We start from the raw sequence: 23,096 nt of genomic DNA on the forward strand, positions 1-23,096 counted from the left end.
TTATATAGAGCCCATAAAATGTCCATTATTATGTGATAATGAACTCATCTACTATTCAAAATTCAAATATGTGGATGAGGGCTTCATCTAATATTTAACTCAAATGGTAATCATCTTTATCCAATATAATCCTCGGACGATTATCTCGTCGATATTAGGGATGGACTGGACCTTTGGGGTCGAGCTGAGTCCTTATGAAAAATGAGCCAAGAATCCGATAAGAAGCCCAGTATTCATTGGGCCTCTCAAGATGTTGTGCCCTCTCCAATATATTAAGTTGTTTTCACATTGAAGGTCCATACCGTGGCAACATTTGAAGTTGGACCGAACTTGTGGAATCATGTTAAATATTTGTTGATACAGGTGTGTTAAAAAAGAACTCACACTATCTAATTAAATCCAATTCTTTCTAGATAAGTTGATATACGACAAATGTTTCCCACAAATACAGATGGAGGGTAGGGTAGAGATCTTTGATATTCCCTCGAATCATCTAGATCTATGTTGTGTATCAACAAATAGAGAGGGAGGACAATGCAAAGACTTAGTATCCTCTCCGGTCAAGAATTGGGACCTCACAATCACCAGCTAATATGCTTTTCTCTTATAAATTTCTTTTCATCTTAATTCAATATTCTAGTATAGAGGAACCACACCAATCCCACACCAATCCATATTGAACTTGATGGTTAGACTTTGTTAAGGTGACATAACTGCAAGAAAAGTGATGTGGAGAATAGCTCAAAGCTAGATATAGGTTCTAAAGTGACGTGACATGATGAGAATGGATGGCCTAAGACGAAATTCAATTACCTTTGAATTCTCTTAAAATAGTTGAAAGAGAGGAAACGTTATAGATACACCCAACCAACTTCCCTAAAAGTCAAATTTTCAAAAAACAGTTTACCGTTCCTTTTCCCACACTCTTTCGATAATTTCTTTTGTTGATGAAGCACTCCTTCTTCAAACGGCATTGCAGCTCTCTCACTCCTCTCAATCCCAAAAAAGCCAAAACCACATCGATCAGAGAATCCCAGATCCTCTATCTGTGCAAGCTCGGAGCGCTTCCCGATGCGCTTCGACTCCTAAACTCCACAAATTCCTGCGACATCTCGGTCAAACCAGTCCTGTATGCTTCACTCCTACAAACGTGTACTAAAGTAGTTTCTTTCAACCATGGCCTCCAAATCCATGCCCATGTTGTTAAGTCCGGCCTCGAGACCGACCGTTTCGTCGGAAATAGCTTACTTTCTCTTTATTTTAAATTAGGTCGTGATTTTTCGGAGACTCGGAGAGTTTTTGATGGTCTATTTGTTAAGGATGTGATATCTTGGACCTCTATGATATCGGGGTATGTTCGGGCTGGAAAGCCTGGGAACTCGCTTGAGTTTTTCTGGAAGATGTTGCGATTCGGGGTTGAGCCAAATGGGTTCACTATATCTGCAGCGATCAAGGCCTGTTCAGAGCTTGGACATTTGAGGCTTGGGAGGTGCTTTCATGGGATGGTTGTGAGATGTGGGTTTGATTCGAATTATGTCATTTCTAGTGCTTTGATTGACATGTATGGGAGGAACTATGAATCGGGAGATGCACACCGGCTATTTGATCAGTTGCCTGAACCGGATGCTATATGTTGGACGTCGCTTATTTCGGCTTACACAAGAAATGATTTGTTTGTGGAGGCCATGAGTTTCTTTTATGCGATGCATAGAAATCATGGGCTGTCCCCTGATGAATTTATGTGCGGCACTGTTTTGACTGCTTGTGGTAATTTAGGGAGGTTAAAGCAAGGTAAAGAGCTGCATGCTAAGGTTATTACTTCTGGACTTTGTGGAAATGTGATTGTTGAGAGCAGCCTTGTGGACATGTATGGAAAATGTGGGTCAGTAGATGAATCTCGGCTTGTTTTTGATAGGATGCCCAAAAGGAATTCAGTTTCTTGGTCTGCATTGCTTGGAGTATACTGCCAAAATTCAGAATTTGAATCTGTCATTAAACTATTTAGGGAAATGGAAGAGGTTGATCTTTACTGTTTTGGAACTGTCCTTCGTGCATGTGCAGGTTTGGCAGCAGTAAGACTAGGGAAAGAAGTACATTGCCAGTATATGAAAAGGGGTGGTTGGGGGGATGTCATTGTAGAATCAGCCTTAGTTGGTCTTTATGCTAAATGTGGTTATATCAGTTTTGCATTTGGGATTTTCATGCAGATGCCGGTGAAAAATTTGATAACTTGGAACTCAATGATTTGTGGGTTTGCTCAAAATGGAAAAGGTGAGGAAGCTCTTAGAATTTTTTATGAGATGATTAAGGACGGAATAAAGCCTGATTACATTAGTTTTATTGGGATTCTCTTTGCTTGTAGCCATACAGGTTTGGTTGATCAAGGAAGAAAATATTTTATCTTAATGACCGAGGAATATGGGATTAAAGCTGGAATTGAGCACTACAATTGCATGGTTGACCTTCTAGGCCGTGCCGGCCTACTTGAAGAAGCTGAAAGTTTGATAGAGAATGCAGAATTCAAAAATGATTCATCTCTTTGGGCAGTACTTCTCGGTGCTTGCACTACCTGCACAAACTCCATAACTGCAGAGCGCATTGCTAAGAAAATGATCGAATTGGAACCTGACTACCACTTGAGTTATGTTCTTCTAGCTAATGTTTACAGAGCAATAGGGCGATGGAATGATGCCTTGGAGATTAGGAGGTTGATGGAAAATAGAGGGGTTAAAAAGATGGTAGGTAGGAGCTGGATTGAAAGTAACAGAAACTTGAGTTCTCATCTTGACGCGGGTAGTTTCATTATTCCTGGAAATAATAATTCTTCTAGTGCGGGGGAGTTTGTGTGATGGTAAGAAGAAATGAGGTTTTGTGTTTCATGTTCAAGGCTGATGGAATGGCCTTGATCAAACAGAAGGGATTTTCCTTTCACCTTCCCGCACAGAGCGCTATCGGATGACCAGAATAACACAAGATATGTGGAGGATGAAACTTGGTGACTATGGGAGCAATTGCAGACCTGCATGCTTAACTTTCTGCGGTGAGAACAACAGTAGTATGCTCATCTTTCGGTATTTTGAGAAGTTGGGATTATAGCTTAATTTCTCAGAATGGTTTAGTGAGCCTTTGAGACTAGAATTTCACATTCAATTCACTGTTAGATATATCTAGATGATCTTATTATGACACTCATGGAAGGACAAGACACCGGTTAGCCGACTTTGTGCCATCTAAAACTACATCAGATTTAATCCTTCAATTTTGTCAATGAATCATCCTTTTTTGTCTATTGCAATCCATGTCATTTTTTTATATAAGTAGTTGTATGTTTCATGCCCTTATTAATAAACAAAAACGTTCAAGTTTAGTCTAGTATCATTTTCTGGGAAAGGTGATGATAACATTACTTTTTTCATGATTCTTTGTACAGCCTGAATAGTGTTAAAATGCTGTGGTAAAAACGAAATCCTTACCTGTCTCTCAAGTTGCCTTTTTCTGTTCTATCTTGCTGTGTGGTGCAGACATGCAGGTTTGTCATGTTTTGTATTTTAGTTACCTTTAGAAGATGAAATATTGGACGAGACAGATCTAGTGCTGAATCTAATACTTCCCTGAGTTGTTTTCTCCATGGATTTGTAAAGATTCTGCAAGAGATTTTTTCTTTTTTTCCCCCTTTTCTTCTGACCCAAACAGACTCCCCTCTATTGGAAGAATCAGAGATAAAAATAAATAAAATAAAAAAACACTTGACAGAAAGGCAGTAGGCACCACCCCGACTATAGAAACACTTCTTCAAACAAGGCCCCAATTCTATCCATTGGACAAGAATACTCCAAGTGATCCTCCATATTGCAAACAGACTTAATTGTTATAAAATCTAAGAAAAAATCGGTATTGTTTGGATAGTAAGATGAGATGAGATGGTTTTAGATAAAAGTTAAATAAAATATTATTATAATATTATTTTTTAATATTATTATTGTTTTAGAATTAGAAAAAATTGAATTGTTTATCATATTTTGTATAAAAATTTAAAAAAATTATAATAATGAAATGAAATGAAACACTTCTCTATCCAAACGGGTTGTCTCATATTCGTGAGTTTGATAGCTTTATTAATATACTGGCCTATGGGGAAATAAATTTATCTTCACGAACATCCTGTGTATAAAAAGTAATAAATAATTAAAATAAATTAGAAAAAAAAAACTTCCAAAGTTTCTGGGAAAATATAAATGAAAAGAAAAAACTGAAGAGAGACTTCAATGGAGGAAAAGTTTTGAAGAAATGGATTGTTATGTTCGGGGTGGACAATATTAATTGTGTTTATTTGTCCTTTTTTTTTTTTTTTTTTTTTTCATAAGATTTTCAAGAACAGTGCGCTGTCCAAGATTACTTACAATGCGGACTTCAAAATTGAAAGAACATTAATCGACATTGTAGAAACTATATCCTCGTGTTCGGGGAAGTCATGGGTTTTTGGCCCCACATGAGTCATTCGCCTGTGGAGGTACTTTCTACTCACTCCAGGCTAGTGCAGATTCTGAAGGGGTATGCCTAAAATCATCCTACATATATTTTTCACAGAAATGGCACAGGGATAGAAAGGATAGCGTGATGATAATAACGTGAAGGTATGGGCAGGATGAACAAAGGCATCAGAGCCGTTATTTAAGAACATTGCACAAGCAAGAAGAGAAATGGCAAAATTCGGTATTTACATATTGCGAAGTTCATAAAGTTTTACAAGGGACTATCCCAAGATTACATATCTCGTTCAAAACCAGAACCTTGTTCGATAGAGTCTTTCATCAATCCACTAATGTGCTATATTCCTTTTCTGAGTATGAACACACAATCTTCAAAGCTTGCAAAATGCTGCTTCTGTACAGTGTCCACCAAAGGGAGCCTCCCACTTTGAACCAACAATAATTGTGTATTCTAAATAACTGAAGAAATTTCATCATATTCATCTACGGTTTCAGAATCAGATGCTTGTTGCAAGCCATCTGACTCGTCTTCAGTTAAAGACTCAGATGATAGTTGGGAGTCGGAAACAAATCTCATCTCTTGGGTAACCAAATTAGCAAGGTCATGTCTGTTGGCATTTTTATATGCATCAATTATTGCCTTAAACAAGGATTCACTGGGTTCAATCTCTCCAAATTTTAGTTGGCTGTAAATCCGGTTCACACCCCCAAGCATGCCAGCTTTTCCATAACAACCTACCAGATTTATAAATGTTACAAGGTCGGGTTCCAGGTTCTCATCCTGCATTTTCATGAATATGTTCAAAGCCTTGTCAATTTCCCCAAATACCCCATAAGCGTATATAGCAGCATTGTAGACAGAAGAATCAAGAACCACATCAGCTTTTGCTAAGATTTCGCAGGACTCAATTGCAAAAGCATGCATACCCAATAAAGAGAAAAGTGAGGTGATGACAGCTTGTCGAGCATAAGGTTTTCCTTCCTGGTAAGATAACTCTAGCTGTGTTACTGCTTCAATCGGAAAACCTCCCTTCTTCAATACAGTGAATAATACTTTAAAGGTACCAGGATCGGGCAAGAGCTTCCGAGTTATCATCTCATGCAACAATTCACCACACTCACGTAACTGCCCATTAGTGGCATAACAAGCCATTACCTTATTATATGAAGTACAGTCCCTTAATAAACCTGACTGTTTCATTTCCTCCGCAACATCAATAGCTTCATCGAACATGCCCAAGTTCTTGTAAAGGTACATCATCGTTGCAAATGAAACCCCATCAGCCCAACCCTTGTCCCTCAAATCTTCAAAAAGCAATTTGGCCTCAAAAACCATCCCTAAATCTGCATAGAGGTTGATCATACTGTTTGACGCGACAATATCTGGACCACTCTCCGAATCCTTTATCCTCTCATATATTGCTTTTGCTCCTTCCAGATTCCCCACCTTACCATAAGCCTTAATCAGGGATGTCAACACTACTTGATTTACCAAAATCCCAGATTCTTCCATCTGGCAGAAGTATTGTAGAGCATCTTCAACTCTACCAGACTCTGCAAATCCATTGATTAGAGATCCATACACCACTTCATTTGAAGGTACTCCTACTCTTACCATTTCTTGGTAGACACCAACAGCATCAGAAAGTTGTCCAAGACGAGCGTAGCATGCAATAACAGCAGAGAAGGTTGAACAATGAGGTTTCAAGGCCATTGCCTGCATTTCCGCTAACAGTTCCCTTGCTTGCTCCACGTGATCACCTCCAGCAAACATTTGAATGAGAGAATTATAGGTGCACTCGTCTGGCCATGTCCCATAATTTTTCATGTCCTTGAAGAGAGAGAGGGCCTTATCATAAAGCTTTGCCTTTCCATAAGCTTTGACCATGACATTGTATTCCAAAACGTCCTTCTTCTGTCCTACCAAATCTCTCTTACAAAAGAACACGGCCTCAGCTTCAGCCCAAAGACCCTTTTCAGCATAAGCATCTATAATTGCTCCACGCGTCTTTGATGACAACCCACCATTTGATTGAGTCTTTTCAAAAGTGGATTTTGCCTGATCAAGCAATCCTTCATTGATATACATTTTAACAACACCAGGAATAGAATGCTCATCAACACGCAAGCCTGATCTCTCCATTTCCAAAAGCACGGTCTCCACATCTTGAACCATATTTCTCTCACATAATATATGAAGCACAGCTCTGTGAGTAACACTATCAGGGAAAAGGCCTACCTCTCTAATCTTCCTGTAACATTGGAGAGCTGCATCAATCTGCCCAGCATCAGCATACAAAGAAAGAAAGATGTTAAAAGTTTTAGTGTCAGGACATATGCCCCTTTCTTCCATCTTAGTAAACAAAAGTTCTGCCTCTGACAAATTTCCATGGCTTCCACAAGTAAAGATCATAGTGTTAAAAGTAATGGTATCCATTGCAACCCCAGACTTCAACATTTCAGCAAACACATCAGCTGCATCTTTAAGTCGCCCAGCCTTTCCATACAAATCAATCAAGGTGTTATATGTAGATGTAAGTCTTGGCTTCCGAACAGAATTCTCCACATCATAAGCACTCCTAATTTGTGGAGCAGAAATTCTCCCACCCGTCTTGAAAAGTTCAGTTGACAAAAAATGCTTAATACTAACAAGTGCAGAGCCCTCGTCTACAGAATCAACTATAGAATCCAAATCAAGATCATCCAACTCAGCTCGCCCAACACACCAATCTCTATAAAACCTATCAGCCCTATCAAACTCTTTTGCATCCTTTAACACCCGAACAACCGTATTCATCGTAACTTCGTCCGGAAAAAGTCCCCTCTGTCTCATATGCTTAATCCACAAAAGCGATTCTTTCACAAGCCCAGCTTTCCCATACACATCGACGAGCATCCCATATGTATTATTCGTTGGCAAAATGCCCTTGTTTGCCATTTCAATCCAACAAAGCCTCAACTCATCCCATTTCTGAGCTCTACCCAATGCTCGAAGCACAACATTATAGTGAATTACATTGGGGACATACCCTTTCTGCGACTTGAACCATTCAAAAACCCTGATTACTCTTTCCCATCTGATCTGTTCTTTGAGAATAACAGTCTGTTCTTTTGGATTCAAATTCCCACCAAAGGAATTAAGGGTCTTTTCGATGTCATTTTCAGAACCCAATGACCTTAAAATCGAAGGCAATACACCTCCATACTTCTTTTTCCTACTATTGAGTGAAGAACTTTGTGCTGGGAGAGCTAATGCTCTAGAATGGCACTGAAGCTTAAATCCTAGTAGGACCCTAGATCCCTCCAGATTCTGTTGGTGGGCATGTGAACTTACCATAGTATCAAGGTCCAGGTGAGAGGGTACAACATAGTGCAAAGAGCGTTGCTGTCTTTTTGCTAAGCGAGGGTCGTGCAGGTTAAACCCTAGAAAAGCCCTAGTTTTGAAAGGAGAATGAAGGTTTGGAAGCAAGCTTAGGTTATGCATCGAGTTGTGGAGACTTTCTTGAGTAAATTCTCCGGAGCTAGAGCTGTAGCTGTAACTGTGGAGCAGCAGCATCTGGCCCTTTTTTTCTTTTTTAAAAGATTGGAGGTTTTTCGCATGTATTGTGAGGTTTGGCTCTCAGATAAAAAGTTAAGACACAGAAGAGGAGAGAAGATCGTTACAGTTGGGTATTTGAGTTTCTCGTTCCGGAGGCAGTACCTGGAATCATCTTGTTTCTCAGTAACCAAGTATATGTACTGTACTAGGTTTGCCCATAAAAATAAAAAGTATACGTAGTTATGTACTAGGTTTGGCTTTTGATTACTTTTACATTAAAAACCAGTTTGAAATAAAGTGTCCGTTCCAATTTCATATTTTCATGTCCCTCGCGCGTCTTCGGCCCTCGCCGTCACAGCTCGAAGGGTAAAACGAAAAGGATTGTGGGTTAATTTTGGAACGGAACTTCAATAGAGAGAATCTAATAAGCTTCCAAATATTTTACGTTTACAATCTAAATTACTTTTATTTTTGCCGTATGTCTTTGTAATTAAATTATTTTTCAAAGTTTAATTATTCAGATGATTCAATCATTCTGCGACAAGGATGAATAACGTCGTTCATCAATTGTTGATTTCACGTCACCAAACAAGAGCTCATTGATTCGGTAGCAAATGCTATTTAATTTTGTTTAGTTGCTTTATGATGGAACCCATTTTAGAGGAAATGGTCACTATAAATTAGTTATTTGCTTTTAAATTCAATTCACGAGAACATGGATCAGCAAAACATTGTCAAGTACGTTTTCTCGAAGCTGTTTTTAAAACAAATATTTAGCATGGTTCCCTTTTTAAGTACAAGAAATTAAACAGCGAGACAAGACTTGATATAAAATAAAGTTTTTTATTTGTTTAATTAATAAGAATTTCATTAAGAAAAGCAAAAAGGGAGAAACTAATGTTGACGAGAGGAACTTGTCATCTAATTCATTTGAGGCCCGTCAATGTCCGATAAGATGCAATACTACCATGAACAAAATCTACAATCTCAATTTCCCAAATCGAAGGTACGTGCCACGTGGCAGGGGCTGGTGGGTGAGGTGGGGATATCTCATCCCGCCGGACCCAAAGTACAGCAGTAAAATGTGTTTTAAGCCAATTCTAATTCATCCTATTTGTAACAAAATACAGAAGGAAAAGCACCCAGAGCCACAAGTATTTCTGCAGAGCAGGCCGAAACGGGTGAGTGAACGAATCAAGAAATCAACTCTTCAGGCAAATCAGCCGAAATCCAATCACAAGTAGCATCTCAGTTCAATATGTGCCATGTTATAGTGCTGCCATCATGGTCCCTCTTGCCGCTTCACGCCTCATCTCAGCAGCCTTGCCACTGCCTCGGAAATACATGTATACTTGCTGCAGGTTGGAACAAATAAGATAGCCTCAGAAACCAAAATGATGCTAACCCCAACAATAATGCGAGTTCAGGTCGAGTTTTTAAACCTGAATAACCCAGATACTTAGTAATGATTCCATGCAGAACAAGGCAAATCCAACGAGGTAGAATATCTGCAAGAACAAATGCAAGGACAGAAGTAACCATCAACATCAAACCATTAACATGCATGCAGAACAGTTCACCTCCTTGTCCATTGTCCTCTTAAAGTTGGCAACATTTAAAATTAGGCCTACTCTGCCCCACCAATAACATGACATCGACTAAGATAGTAATATTAAGGTATAATTTGTCAAAATTCATTATCCAAAGGGAAATGCTCGATCCCCAAAAGAATTATAAGACACTACCTTTCAGAGACATAATTTCATGTAATACATAAGGCATGTAAAGTAAATCTGTCGTAAGGTAGTTTTTTGTAGTTCTCTTTGTAGACCTAGTACTCCTCTTATCCAAAAGACTATTACAGCCACTACTACGTAGCTGAAAAGAAATTTATTGTTCCTATAGCAGTTTGAGTGCCAACATCCAAGTCATTATAGAATAACAAGTGTTTTTTGCTAAGTTGAATAACAAAAGTTTGAAACTTACCCCAACCAAGGCATGACCGCTTAACACGTCAATTGCAGGCAAAATACCTCTGTCCGCGGGAACACACCGTACAAACATCAGCATCAGATTACAGAAGAAAATAATTGATTATACACTAGGAAATACATTGAATTATACATGACAAACTGTTTCGTAAAAAACAGGATAAAACACAACCTCTGCTCCGCTCCTCCCAGGAAAAAAAATTACTAAAAAGAAAATTTTATTTACTAATACCTGTAAACAAACTGGTAAAACAGGTCAAAAGTGTCAAGGAACTTCTGCCAATTTTTTAATCAACTAAAAAATCCTTTAATCATGCAATGTATGCATATCCGCAATCGTAAGCAGGAGATAATAATTGTAAGTCATTCTCCCACTTCATCCATATCTTTGTTACCTACTTGAAAAAGACCAAACCAATGGAAAAACTATAAACCAGCTACCTTTTCTTACTTTATAAACCACCTACTGCGCAGCATAAAAAGACTCTTGAATGTAACTGTAAAAGAAATCTTACGTGAGAGATTTCCCTTTGAAAATAATTGGAGGAGCAACTGCAGCAAAGATGCAGAAGGCAATATGTATCTGCAAGGAGAAACACAGAATCAAGAAATCTCAATACATCATCTTCTATGCAGAAAGGAATCTAAAGAACATAAATGAACTCACCACATAAGACAGGAAAAACCAACCAAACTTCAGAGCACTATCAGTCCTGGAGATGGACCACAAATTTAGAAGAGAACATCGTAGGTCAGAACAAACAATACAAAATTTCATATAATCAAGGATGCAGCAGTCAAAGACAAAGAACCATCTGCTATTTATTTCAGTCACTTCCTGCTAAGTAACATGCTGTATGAATCACAAAAGGATTGCTATAGAATTAAAAAGTCTGACTAGAAATAACATCCCCAATGATATGAACCACCTACATGTCAATACATACATTGATGCATCAAATATCAAAGTAAATGTCTATTATTCAACATTACAAATTGACAATTTTCGCAAGGCACCCAACAATATTAGTCAAAGTATTGACACTAATACTGGTAGGCAACACTCTTCATTTTGAGTACATGGACCATTCTGTTTTGGCTCTTCTCCATATTCTTGCGTTATTCACCACTTAGCATTATGGCTGAATAATTAAAGCGCCCAACTCATAGTTGGCAACCAGGGTGGCATGGATGTAAGCAGACTCAACCCACATTGAAAAGCTGATTATCGTGATTTATACTACAACAGTCTATGGTTTGTCAGCCTAGTGAATGAAATAATATTAATGTGGATGAAAAAACTACAATTGGGAACATTATTTTTTGTATCTCACATTCTTCCTTCATTGATACACGAGGAGAAATATAGATAGATGGGAGGGGAAAGAGAGAGAGTTATAAAAACATTCCTTCCTATGCCCATAAATGCATTACATATGTTAACAGTAATAATTTATTTGTCCAGCATTCTAAAGTAGCACGCATAGATGATGCTCTTGTATACATCCCGATATGCCGAGAGGAGTGGAGTTTCTAGCAACTTGGACAGGCATTCATAGTAACTCACAAATTGCAGCAATTTGGAAGATGGTCCAAACTTGTCTATGTGGTGCCTTTGGAGGAAAAATAATGGAACAAGCTTTGAAGATCATGAGTGGTCAATGGACAAGCTTAGAATGTTTTTCTTTAATACTTTATTTCATCAGTTGATCGTAATAGAATTCAATGGCATGAATATTCATGAATTCCTTGTATTCCTAGCCCATCAAACATTGGTAAGGCTCTCGTATACGTCTGCATAATTGACTATGCCTATTTTCTATTGTCAATAAATTATTATTTACTGATAAAAAAATACTTGGGCTCTTACCCATTCTTATTATGAATAAAATACTTAAGGCGTATTCTGTGTATGTTTCATGTGTACTTGGGCCATGCCTTTTTCTACTAATATAGTTTTTCTTTTACTTATTGAAAAAAAAAAAAAAAGTATTCTTCCAGCATTACTTTTCATGCATTAATCTCCCCAAGCATTTCATATTCTTCCCATACTTTCCCAAAATGTAAACTTCTCTGATAAGATGACATTTTGAAGCTCCAAACTGATGGCAAACGTCCCAGCAAAATACATAACAATCAGAACTCAATATTTCATGAGCCTCAAAAATAAGCGAGAAGTCTTGCTTACAGATTTTCCTAGTGGTGGGAAAAAAACAATTGAAGTCGAACAAGACAAAATAGTACCTCATAGCACGATAAAGAGGGCGGTACCACAACACATACGCTCCAGGAACGCCTGATATGAAGTATATGATAGCAAGAAACCAAATTGTCGGCCCTACAAGAGAAGACAAGCTCAAGAGAGAATCATCCAAGACTTTTATTTCTAAGAATTATGATTATTGGCCTGCAATAAAAATGCAAAACTGACCTTCGCCTTTTATCCAAGCCGTGGTAACTGCTATGATATTCCACAAAAGACACAAAACCAAACCTGCAAACATTACAAAGTTCATAAACTTGGTCAATTTTTAACTTTTGTCTGGGCATGGTTAACATAAAAAGAGCATTTTGACAATTTTTATCAAATCATTTTTTTATATAAAAACATAGTTAAAAAATTAAGGCACTAAGATCTGCCCCAACCAACTGAAGAATACTAGGGGAATACATCTTGATTCAACAAATCAGAAAATATCCCTTCATAATCAGAATATTACACTGTTCACATAAATGTTTATATCTCCAGGTATTATAAAAAACATGGCACTGATTGTATTAGCTAGGCTACACTAAATGTTAGGAGATAGGGGCATCCTGTTCTGTAGATTTGTAAAGTATTCAGCACTTATGGAATATCAAACTCATTTAAAGTTATTAGGATTTACACAGGCTATTTCACAATGCTACCAGATTCTTTAAATATAAGACTTAAAAAGGTCTTTAAACTGAAATTTTGATGCAGATAAATTCTAGCTCAAATGACAGCTTTTCACCTGGTAAAAAGAAAATGGAAGATGGGATCATGGATTAAAGACCACCAGGCATGGGGGTGTAAAGATGAAAATGGAATCTGGATGGTATTCTCCTCGTTCATTATATGTACTGATAAGGGTACCAATCTTCATCAGAAGGAACAAGGCAAATCTTCCTTTCCACAGATTAAACAGTAGTATGCTCCAACAAGTGGTTTTACATTTTTTATAATAATAAGCTCGATTTTTTGTGTTTACCCCCACCCCCAAGAAAGAGAAAGATAGAGATATTATGGTGCACTACTTTGTTTACCGAGAAATCTAAAACATTTTAACATCAATTTGAAGGCTAAAACTACGTATTTTTGCAAAGAAAAGCAAGATGAGTACATAAGACATGTCAGAAAGTGGTATATAGCCAATGAAATGCTAAATCCAAATGCCAAGAGATAGGATCTTTAGTTAACATACCCAAATATGTTGTGAAAGCAACATACTGAATTCTTTGTAGATGGACAGGTATTTCATTTGCAATGTCATGATGGATAATAGGAAAATATGGGGGCCAGTTTTTCTCCTCTATAACAATTCCAGCTGCAGAACAAAAATAACTTCTTTGATAAGTAAATTTACATGGAAAATTGGCAAAGTAATATTTCTTACTCATAAAAAACAAAAGAAATAACTTTGCTTTTAAATTTAGATGAATTTTTTTTTTTTTTTTTTTTGACAAGTTAAATTTAGATGAAAAATTAGCAAAGTGCATCCATTGATCCTTTCAACTGTGTATGAAAAGTGGAATACCTCTTGCTATAGCATCTTCCCTCCGCTTTATTTCCTGCAAAGCATCATATGAGAGTCGATACGTTATTACCAAATAACCCAAGCTTATTTATGCAAGCTCATGAAATTACCCAACTAATGCAGGCTGCAGTCACAACATGCAAAGTATAAATTCATATTTAGGTTCAACAAAAAAACACAGCAAAGTGAAAACAGAGTACAAATTTATGTACAGACCATCATATGTATGTGTTTGTATATAACACGGTGATTGCAAATGATGTTAGATAATATTTAAGGAGAAAAAATAGAAGGCAATGTTTTGAGTATAAGCAGAGGTCTATTATGTTCCAAGTGGGTTTTTCTTTTTCTTTTTCTTTTTTTTTTTTTTTTTTTTTTTTTTTGGGGGGCGGGGAAGAAGCTTTTTTGGTGCCCCTCAGCGAAAGGTAATGTTCACAGTATGCTCCCTCTATCAATCCATCTATAAGCATAATGCAAACCCACTCCTGTGGAAGAGCTTTTTTTTTTCTTTTTTTTTTTTTTTTACGTCAGGGAACCTCTCCAAGCAGGGCCCCTTGGACCCACCCCTGCAAAGTAAACCCCAGTCCCGTGCACCACACCCTCGGAAGTTTCCCTACACAGAACTGGTTAAATCGCTAACTTTTCACCAGGGAGTGTAGCTCCATAGGATTGTTTACACCCATGAGATGTTGAACCTTGAAGCAAGTGATACCCCAAGACCAACACGCCTTCACCATTTGAAAGACAAAGGTCCCCTTAAAAGCATCCTTTTTTTGTATGGACAACTTCTTTGGGAAAGATTCTCACTATCGACAACCTAAGGCCCTGTTTAGATGTTAAACTGAGTTGAGATGAGTTGAGTTCTTTATGAAAAATAGTGAGTTGAGATACTGAAGTGAGTTTTGTGAAGCCCACCTAAGATGTGTTTGGATACTAATAGAGTTTAGATATATTTATGGGAAGTTAAAAAAGGTTGTGGATCCCGCGAAAAGTTGTGGGTCTCATGTATAAAGAGGTTTTGAGTTGAGATGAGTTTAGTAATTTGAGAGAGAGTTGGGTATTTGGATGTTAGACTCAAGTTAAAATTAAACTGAACTGAATTCAAACACACCCTAAGGAAACGCCGAATCATAATCTTGAATTAGTGTTGCTTGCATAAAAAGAGCGGAGAATCCGTCTATCATTTACTATTAACATTGTCAGATTGCCACAATTTTGTGGAATGACTTTTTTGCTAGGGTGGGTGTAGCTTGGGTGATGCCAAGGGTGATCGACCTCTTAACTTCATGGAGAGGTCTCCATGGCCCTTCTTAGATTGCCACGATTTGGAAGATGTTTTCGATCTACCTATGGTATGTCTTTGGAGGGAAAGGAAAGAGAGAAGCTCTAAAGATCGCGAGCGCTCATTGGACGAACTTAGAACTTTCTTTTTTAACACTTTTTTAACATCCAGACCCCAAAAGTGTGATTTTATTATTATTATTATTATTATTTTAATTAGAGTCACCTTAACTATTGGGTAGAATTAGTTATAGTTTTGAATTAGAACTCGTTCCCACCTTAAAGCCATTATCCTCTCAGTGTTGGTATTCCTGTAGGAATAGGTTCCTAAAGTATAGTCATCCTCTAGTTCCTAATTGAGTAGTCCCCTAATTGGAAACAAACTTCCAACTCCAAACTTTATCCAATCTCTTGAAGACTCACCTTATTCCCTTCCCCCTCGTCTATAAAAATCCCACGGGACCCTCAGATTTAAACACAAGAAAATCCAGTTAACACATAGAAAAACTCACTCGCATAGCCCCTTCGTCTTGCCCAGCCACCGCCACCCACCACAAGGATGTCAGAGCACCACTAACAATGCCAGAAACTGTCAGCCAACCTTGTGTCATCGCACCCAATCCCTCAGGTAAGCCACTGCTCTCTCTCTCTCTCTCTCTCTCTCTCTCTCTCTCTCTCTCTCTCTCTCTCTCTCTCTCTCTCTAACACCCAGATCCACCATCACAATGGGTCTCCTTCTCTTGGCCAGTTTGTCGCAAGCCACTCCCATAAGCTGCTGTGTTCTTTTTATTAGTTATGTTTCAGACTTCCCAAAAAGCCCCTCCAATGTTTCATATATGCCTTTGACCCTCAGCCTCTATTCTCCTTGACCAGATTCTTTAAATTATAATGGGCCCTTGGGCTTTAAGCCCATTCAACCAAGTGCTTTCTCTTTAAGGGTGTTGGGCCAAGTTTTTAAATGAATCTGTTAGGCTCAGTTTTAACTGGACTGGTTTAATTTGGGTGGGCTGCTTGTTCTACCATATTTCAGAAAATATAATTAGGCTGATTTTATAAATTAGCATATTGTTTAATGTGAGTTGATGGTGCTTTACAAAAAACTGTTTTTAGTGTTTAAGTGAACAACTTTCTTCAATTGGGCCTTGGGCCTTCCTATTTTTTTAAAGGGTTTTAAAGTATACTTAGTCTATTATTTTAATTAATATTCTGATTGTCTATTCTATTTAACTATGTTTTTAAGAAAATTATTAAGTTATATTTTTAAATAGAAGTTAAGGAAGATGTTATGAGTTTTGAAAAAAATTATTATGTAGTAATCCTAGTGTAATTAAATTATCTCTATATGATTTTTAGGCCCCGATTGGTTGTCGAAAACCAAATAATCTCATCTCATCTCATTTCATCTAATCATTATAATTTTTTCAAATTCTCATACAAAATATAATAAACAATTCAACTTTTTCAAATTCCAATACAAAATTAATATTAAAAAATTATATCATAACAATATTTTATTTATTACAATTCAAAACCTCTCATCTCATCTCATCTAAACTACATAACCAAACAGGGCAAGTATTTGGAATGCTACGACGCGTCTTTCTAGAAAGATTAGTGACGATCAGTGTCTCGTATAGGTCACGAGCTACGATGTAAGATTGTGGAAGCAACGCTAAGAGGTAATTAGTATGATCATATAATTGCATGTGTACTATAAATGTTCTAATGGTATATGAAACTATGATGTTTGTCTACGCTACGCTACAAGCTAAGTCAAGGTTAAATTCCTTTCACGATCTTTGATGAATTATGACATTATGCTTATATAAATGAATTTGTTGTTTGATGGAGTGAATAATTCTAAAATCACATGGAAGCCATGAAATGTTCATGTAGTAATTTAAGTCAAGTATGCCAGGTAATAAAATAGCCAAATTATGTATGCCTTGTTCATGTAGTACTTAGATCATGCATGCCATGTTCATGTAGTGATTAAATCATATATGCTATTTAGATCAAGTATATTATGTAAAGTCCATATAGAACTCAGATGATGTATGCCATGGAATGTATATGTTTAGATCATATTATGCCATGTACAAGAATATGCCATCTACAAGTATATGCCATGCTAGAAAAGTTCATAATATTCAATAATTTCTCATGCATTAAGAAAATTAAGATGCTTAAGGGTGACACAGAGCTAAGCGTGTTCGACACAGAGCTAAGCGTGTTCACCACAAGCTATGTTAAGACGGTGTCACGGACTTAAGCATGTTTCACTCTAAATTATGTTAAGGATGACACGGACTTAAGCGTGTTCATCACAAGATATGTTAAGGATGACGCGGATCTAAGCGTGTTCATCACAAGTTATGTTACCTAAACATGTTCATCACAAGTTATGTTAAGGGTGACACGGACCTAAGAGTGTTCACCACAAATTATGTTATGCAGTGTCACGGACTCAAGCGTGGTTCACCTTATATTAAGTGAAACACGAACTCAAGCGTGGTTCACTCCATGTTATGACAAATTATGGGGTGCCACGGACTCAAGCATGGTTCATCATATAATAAGTGAAAGACAAGATAAACAAGTAATTTATGCATTCACGTTATATGTTTGCCATGATTATGTATCTTTCCTCTCATGCTGATGATGAATAGACATGCTATGAGAATATGTGAATGAAATATGTTTGTTTGAAGAGTCTTCCAAAAAATTAAGTCTAAGCTAAGTTATACTTTACTGTATGATGTGTTATTTACTGAGTATTCGACTCTTTTTTTTTTTTTTTAGTTTCCTTGATTCTCCTACATTTAACTGTCACAGATGATAATTGTGAGGACGTAAAGCTAGAGGAATAGGAGTAGATCTAGTGCAAGGACTTAGTTTTATTTTATGATTTTTGGATAAAAGTTACACATAGGTTTAGCTTATGTTTTTACTTTACGTTTTCAGTTTCATGTTTCAAAAATAGTTACATTCAATTTAGTTAATGTTTTCAATAAATGAGGTATTTCAAGATATGAATATCTTTACCGAGCATTATGTTGTGTACGTTAATAACATCTCTATCTACGGGAACGGGGTGTTACAGTCCCAACAGTCAATTGTAATTGATTTTATTGACATGGCCATTCATGAATTTCTTGTATCACTAGAACATCACTCCTAGCCATTGCTTTTGTATATGACCCATGTACTTGGGCTTTTGCCTATTCTTACAATCAATAAAATCTTATTTACCAATCAAAAAAAAAAAAAAAAAATCCTTCCCTGCCTGCAGTTACTATTAACATGCACTTTTCCTACTATAAAAGAATTGGCTAATCACACCCTTAAGTTAACACACCCGTAATGTTTTAAGAACAAATAAGGTTTAGCTAATGTAATGAAGATACCAATTTTCATTGTACCATTCATACAAAGAATGGTCTATAACTTTTGTCTAAAAGCATCAGTTATGTAATCTACAAATCCATGTTCAGAAGCTAAAATATGTACTTGTAAGAGAAACTACCTGTTCTCTCCTTTTCAACTCAATTTCTTTAGCCTGGAGTTCCTTCTCCTTTGATTTCAAATCCTGAGTTAAATGGGAAATAAATTCAAAAGGGAAAAAAAAAAAAAAAAAAAGGAAATATTTAAGGTAAATTTGGTAGCTAAGATGAGATATAAAATTATCATCTCATCATTACAACTTTTTCAAATTCTCACATAAAATATAATAAGCAATTCAATTTTTTCAAATCTCAATTCAACTTTTTCAAATCTCAAAACAATAATACTATTAAAAAATAATATTTTATTCAACGTCAACTTTCATCTAAAATCAAAAATTCACATCTCACCATCCAAACCTATCCTCAACCAAAACAATCAGATAGCAAGAGATTCTTTTTTCATTTTTCAAAGGCAGCAAGAAATACTTTCCAATAGAACATTTTGGGATTTGGATCTCTTAGGGTTCTTGATCGAACTCTAAGGCCAAGAGTGGGAGATAGATAGACACATAAAATGGACCCCACAGCATTTATAACTAATCGAGTGAATTTCTCAAGTATCATTAAATGCTCAATAAATGCCATGGATCCCACTTCGTGTCTATTTTTCTTTACCGAACTGTAGAGGATCTCAATTCAACATTTTGAGTACTGAAATCTACCTTTGCATTATCAAGAGGAATATCAATTGTAGCACCACGGTCATAAGGTTCATGTGGGAGGGGTGAAAGCCTTGAAGTTGCAGGAGGAACACTTCCAGGATTCTAAAAATGTCAAGAGAATAATTTCATAAGAATCTATATGGAGTCAGTAAAACGTGAAGGCACAATCAACTCAATACAGCATGATGATGCATGCATAGAAAATGATCGGTAAAAATCCCACAACATATGACCATAACTCTTAAAGAATGCGCTCCCAAAAATTATAGCACAAATCAAACAAGCTAAACAAGTGATGCAGACAGTATCACTGTCTAGAAAGATTAAGCATAAATAAACAAACAGAGGAACAAGAACTGAGTGTTGCTTAGGGTCTACCAGTAACAGTTAGGGTACATCAGATAAGTTAAAATAAACGAATTTAGATACCCTCTAAGTCTTCGTAAATGAATACATCAACTACAGCTAACATCTTAGGTGCTTGAGAATAAAGAGCTTCGATCTATAACAGCTTTGAAGCCTATTAAGGCTCTGTTTTGGTCAGTCTGGTATTTTTTACAAGCCTCAATAGTTCACACTTCAATTCTACGATGTGAATATAAATGAATCGATTCAAACAATGGAAACAGATCTCTTGAAACATAAAAATCAACATTTCCAGTTCTTTCATAGTGGGAACCCATCAATCTAATAATCAATGCCATCCATGCCTCTACACCAAACACAGCAAAATATTCTGAAAACAATGAACAATGCTGCCTCTATGAAAATAATTCACACCAAAGATGCCTCTTCTGCATTACTTGACACCAAAAGAGAGAGAGAGAGAGAGAGAGAGAGAGAGAGAGAGAGAGAGAGAAAGAGAAAAAAAAAAAAAGAAGAAGAAGAAGAAGAAGAAAAGAAAAGAAAAGAAAAGAAAGAAAGACTTTTGTTGAAGTAAAGGTATCAGGGAAAGGCAAAGGGCAAACTTACTGGCATATAAAATGCACCCCCACCATAGTTTGATTGGCCTGATCCTTTCCCTCGAGCTGCCGAATCCTATGATATCAAATGAAGTTCACAATCTCTGGGTCATATCAAAAGAGGAAGAAATAGGGAAAAAATAGTGATGATATAAAGCACAGCCAAAGAGTACAAGGCGCATTAAAACTCTGTAACAATTAGGTAAAGCAAAATATTTTACTGTCTATGGGCCACCAGAAAAACCTCCAAGGGTATTCAAAATAATGGGAGTATAAACATCTCAGTAGGTCCTTCCCACTCTACGTAATCCCCATTTTTTCTGCTAATAACTTCACGCATTTAAATTTGCTTATTATAATAGTAAACATTCCGTCTGTCTTTCTTAGGCAAAAGCCAACGTTGCATACACATCTTCGTGGACAGACTGTAATATATTCTTAAACATTCCAAGTGATTGAGTACAAAATCACAAGTAACAAACAACATATCGCCATAGAGAAATTGGACAAGTAAATCATTTTAACCACTCAAACCATTTGAAAAATTAAAATAAATCTGAAAATAATAAACAAAGAAAAATGACATATCAGAAAACATAGCTCACAATATCCAAAAACAGTGCTTCTCATTTTCTCGAATTTCTCGACAACCAAATAGAGATAGTTAAATTGTAAAAGAAAAGTTAGATTATTGAAGAAGGAAAATACAGGTTAAAAAAATAGCTACGCGAACCACATTGCGATTAAAGAATTCTAAAATTCTAACCCGCCATGGAAATGTAATACCAAAAGCAGATCTAACAACCCAACAACAATAACCAACGAATCCATGGGCCATTACATCCCCAGTTCCACAAATTCAAATACCCAACCACCGAATCCGAACACAAACATAAGTAAAAATCTGTATGTGTGGGTGTAGAACTCACCGCGAAGGGATTGACCTCCTCGTCGAAAGGATTGGAATCGTAGCGACTCATTGTACGGGACCTGGAGATTAGAATTGAAACGAGACAAAAGCAACGAGATCTGAATAGGAGAAGTCGGTGTTTCGGGGGGTTGATTAGCAAGAAGAATGGAAGCAAGGGAAATCGTTGGGAAGTACGGATTTCTTTGGGGTGTTTGTAATTTGTATTCAAAATTAAAACAGTAAAAAGGTTGCCAAGGTACGTGGCGCGCGTGCATAGATAGGGATGGGATGTGTGTACTGTATGTATATGTACGGAAATATATACATATTTTCTGTACATTTAACTTATATAATTAATTATATTAATTTTTTTAATAATCAACTAATCATATTAATAAAATATCTAAATAATTGCGTATAAAATTTTAGTAATATTAACCTGACAACTTGTATACAATTTGTAGACAATTTTATAATAAAAAATTGATTTTTAGTTACATTCTTATATTTATGTGCAGAATAATATTTAATCTTAAAAATAAATTTATAAATTAACGTATCATGAAATATTAACTTATAAATTTATTATTATAATAAAATAAATTTAATTTAAAATTTATGTTTATAATTTAGGAAAACCTATAAATTCATATTAAATATAAAAAGAAAAACCTATAATTTCATATTAAATATGTTATATTATAAAATTATTTTTAAGACAATGCTGGGGATTCCATTCAAGCATTCCGCTTAATTTTATTTTTTGTTGAAATTTTTTTTACATAAAGATTAAGAAAATTATGTTTAATTATATTGTGAATTTTATTCATTTTTTCAAAATATTTAAAAGTGTTAAAAAATGATATGAAATAAATAAATAAAAATACTTTTAAATATTTTTTTCAAATCATTTTTTTAACACTTTTAAATATTTTGAAAAAATAAATAAAATTTACAATATAATTAAATAGCATTTTCTTAATCTTTATGTAAAAATAAATTCAAAAAGAAAAATTGAGCAGGACAAATGAACGGGATCTTCTAGCAGAATCCTTATCATTTCCCCTATTTTTATGATAATTTTTGTATACTAATTTTGTCAATCACGTTATTTTATAAATTTATTTTTATAACAATTATTAATCAAAACTTCTCAATTAAGAAAACCGTTTTCCAATTAAAAAACAATCGACTGTGGTTGGATTTTAAAAACAAAAGTCACTTATTTTAAGTTTCAATCTTAATTCAATTATTTAATCTAATTATTTAAGAAAAATGACAAGTTTATAATTTTTTTACAATTATTTTACAGTTTTATATGAAATAGAGAATAGTTTTACAAAATTAAAATTCATTTTCTGAAAAAAAAAAAAAGGGGGGGGTAATCATCTATCTTGATTTTTGTGAACAAAAAAAAATCAAATAAATAAATTTCACAAAATATGTTAACACCTAAATTTCGGAATTAAAAAAATAAAAAATGTTGTTTTCTTTAGGGGTGTTGGGATTCAATCCGGATCATGACAAACTCAACTTGGCTTCTTCCTTCCTACACCCTTGATCTCTTCTTCATCTTCCACTTCCATTAAATGCTATTTAGGTCCCTTCAAGTCACAGTCCCACCCTGTCATTGGAAGCGACTCACCATCTTCGCCCGCCCGCCTAGCATGTGGTGTGGCCGACATGCACCACCTCAAAAAAAATTTAAATTTTAGCCTCTTTACTATGCCCAACCATCACCCATTGCCTTGCGCGTGCTCCATAAGAGCATTCATTGGTAGTGGATTCTTTAATACTTCACATTAATCATCATATTCACCTTAATCTCGATCGATTTTATCGAATTTTGAAACTTTCTCATCACTACTCAAAACAGTGGAGCTTTTGATCGGGATGTTCTCGCATCACGCTACGTCGGAGACGATCCGAACCATTGAAGAAGCATCCAACCAACCACCACTATTCCATGATCTCTCC

At 35.9% G+C, this 23,096-nt stretch overlaps 3 protein-coding genes across 3 annotated transcripts; 1 reads left to right on the forward strand and 2 right to left on the reverse strand.

Moving 5' to 3' along the window:
- The first annotated feature begins 662 nt into the window (after positions 1-662).
- On the forward strand, positions 663-3,289 carry LOC122303932 (pentatricopeptide repeat-containing protein At1g03540). The gene has a single exon (XM_043115922.1). It carries the CDS (start codon positions 948-950, stop codon positions 2,847-2,849), a length of 1,902 nt encoding a protein of 633 aa, XP_042971856.1. The 5' UTR covers positions 663-947; the 3' UTR covers positions 2,850-3,289.
- Positions 3,290-4,701: 1,412 nt separating this feature from the next.
- On the reverse strand, positions 4,702-8,253 carry LOC122303933 (pentatricopeptide repeat-containing protein At1g73710). Its single transcript, XM_043115923.1, has one exon. The coding sequence runs from the start codon at positions 8,044-8,046 to the stop codon at positions 4,942-4,944; it is 3,105 nt and encodes a 1,034-aa protein (XP_042971857.1). The 5' UTR covers positions 8,047-8,253; the 3' UTR covers positions 4,702-4,941.
- Positions 8,254-8,928: 675 nt separating this feature from the next.
- On the reverse strand, positions 8,929-21,347 carry LOC122303934 (secretory carrier-associated membrane protein 1-like). Its single transcript, XM_043115924.1, has 13 exons — positions 21,139-21,347; positions 20,220-20,285; positions 19,248-19,349; positions 18,606-18,668; positions 13,799-13,832; positions 13,466-13,588; positions 12,451-12,513; positions 12,264-12,357; positions 10,687-10,732; positions 10,535-10,602; positions 10,015-10,063; positions 9,471-9,536; positions 8,929-9,383 (listed from the first exon to the last, which is right to left on the reverse strand). The coding sequence occupies exons 1-13, from the start codon at positions 21,187-21,189 to the stop codon at positions 9,297-9,299; spliced, it is 912 nt and encodes a 303-aa protein (XP_042971858.1). The 5' UTR covers positions 21,190-21,347; the 3' UTR covers positions 8,929-9,296.
- Positions 21,348-23,096: the final 1,749 nt, after the last annotated feature.

The sequence above is a fragment of the Carya illinoinensis genome, chromosome 3 (assembly GCF_018687715.1).
Source record: "Carya illinoinensis cultivar Pawnee chromosome 3, C.illinoinensisPawnee_v1, whole genome shotgun sequence".
NCBI classification, from domain to species: Eukaryota; Viridiplantae; Streptophyta; class Magnoliopsida; order Fagales; family Juglandaceae; genus Carya; species Carya illinoinensis.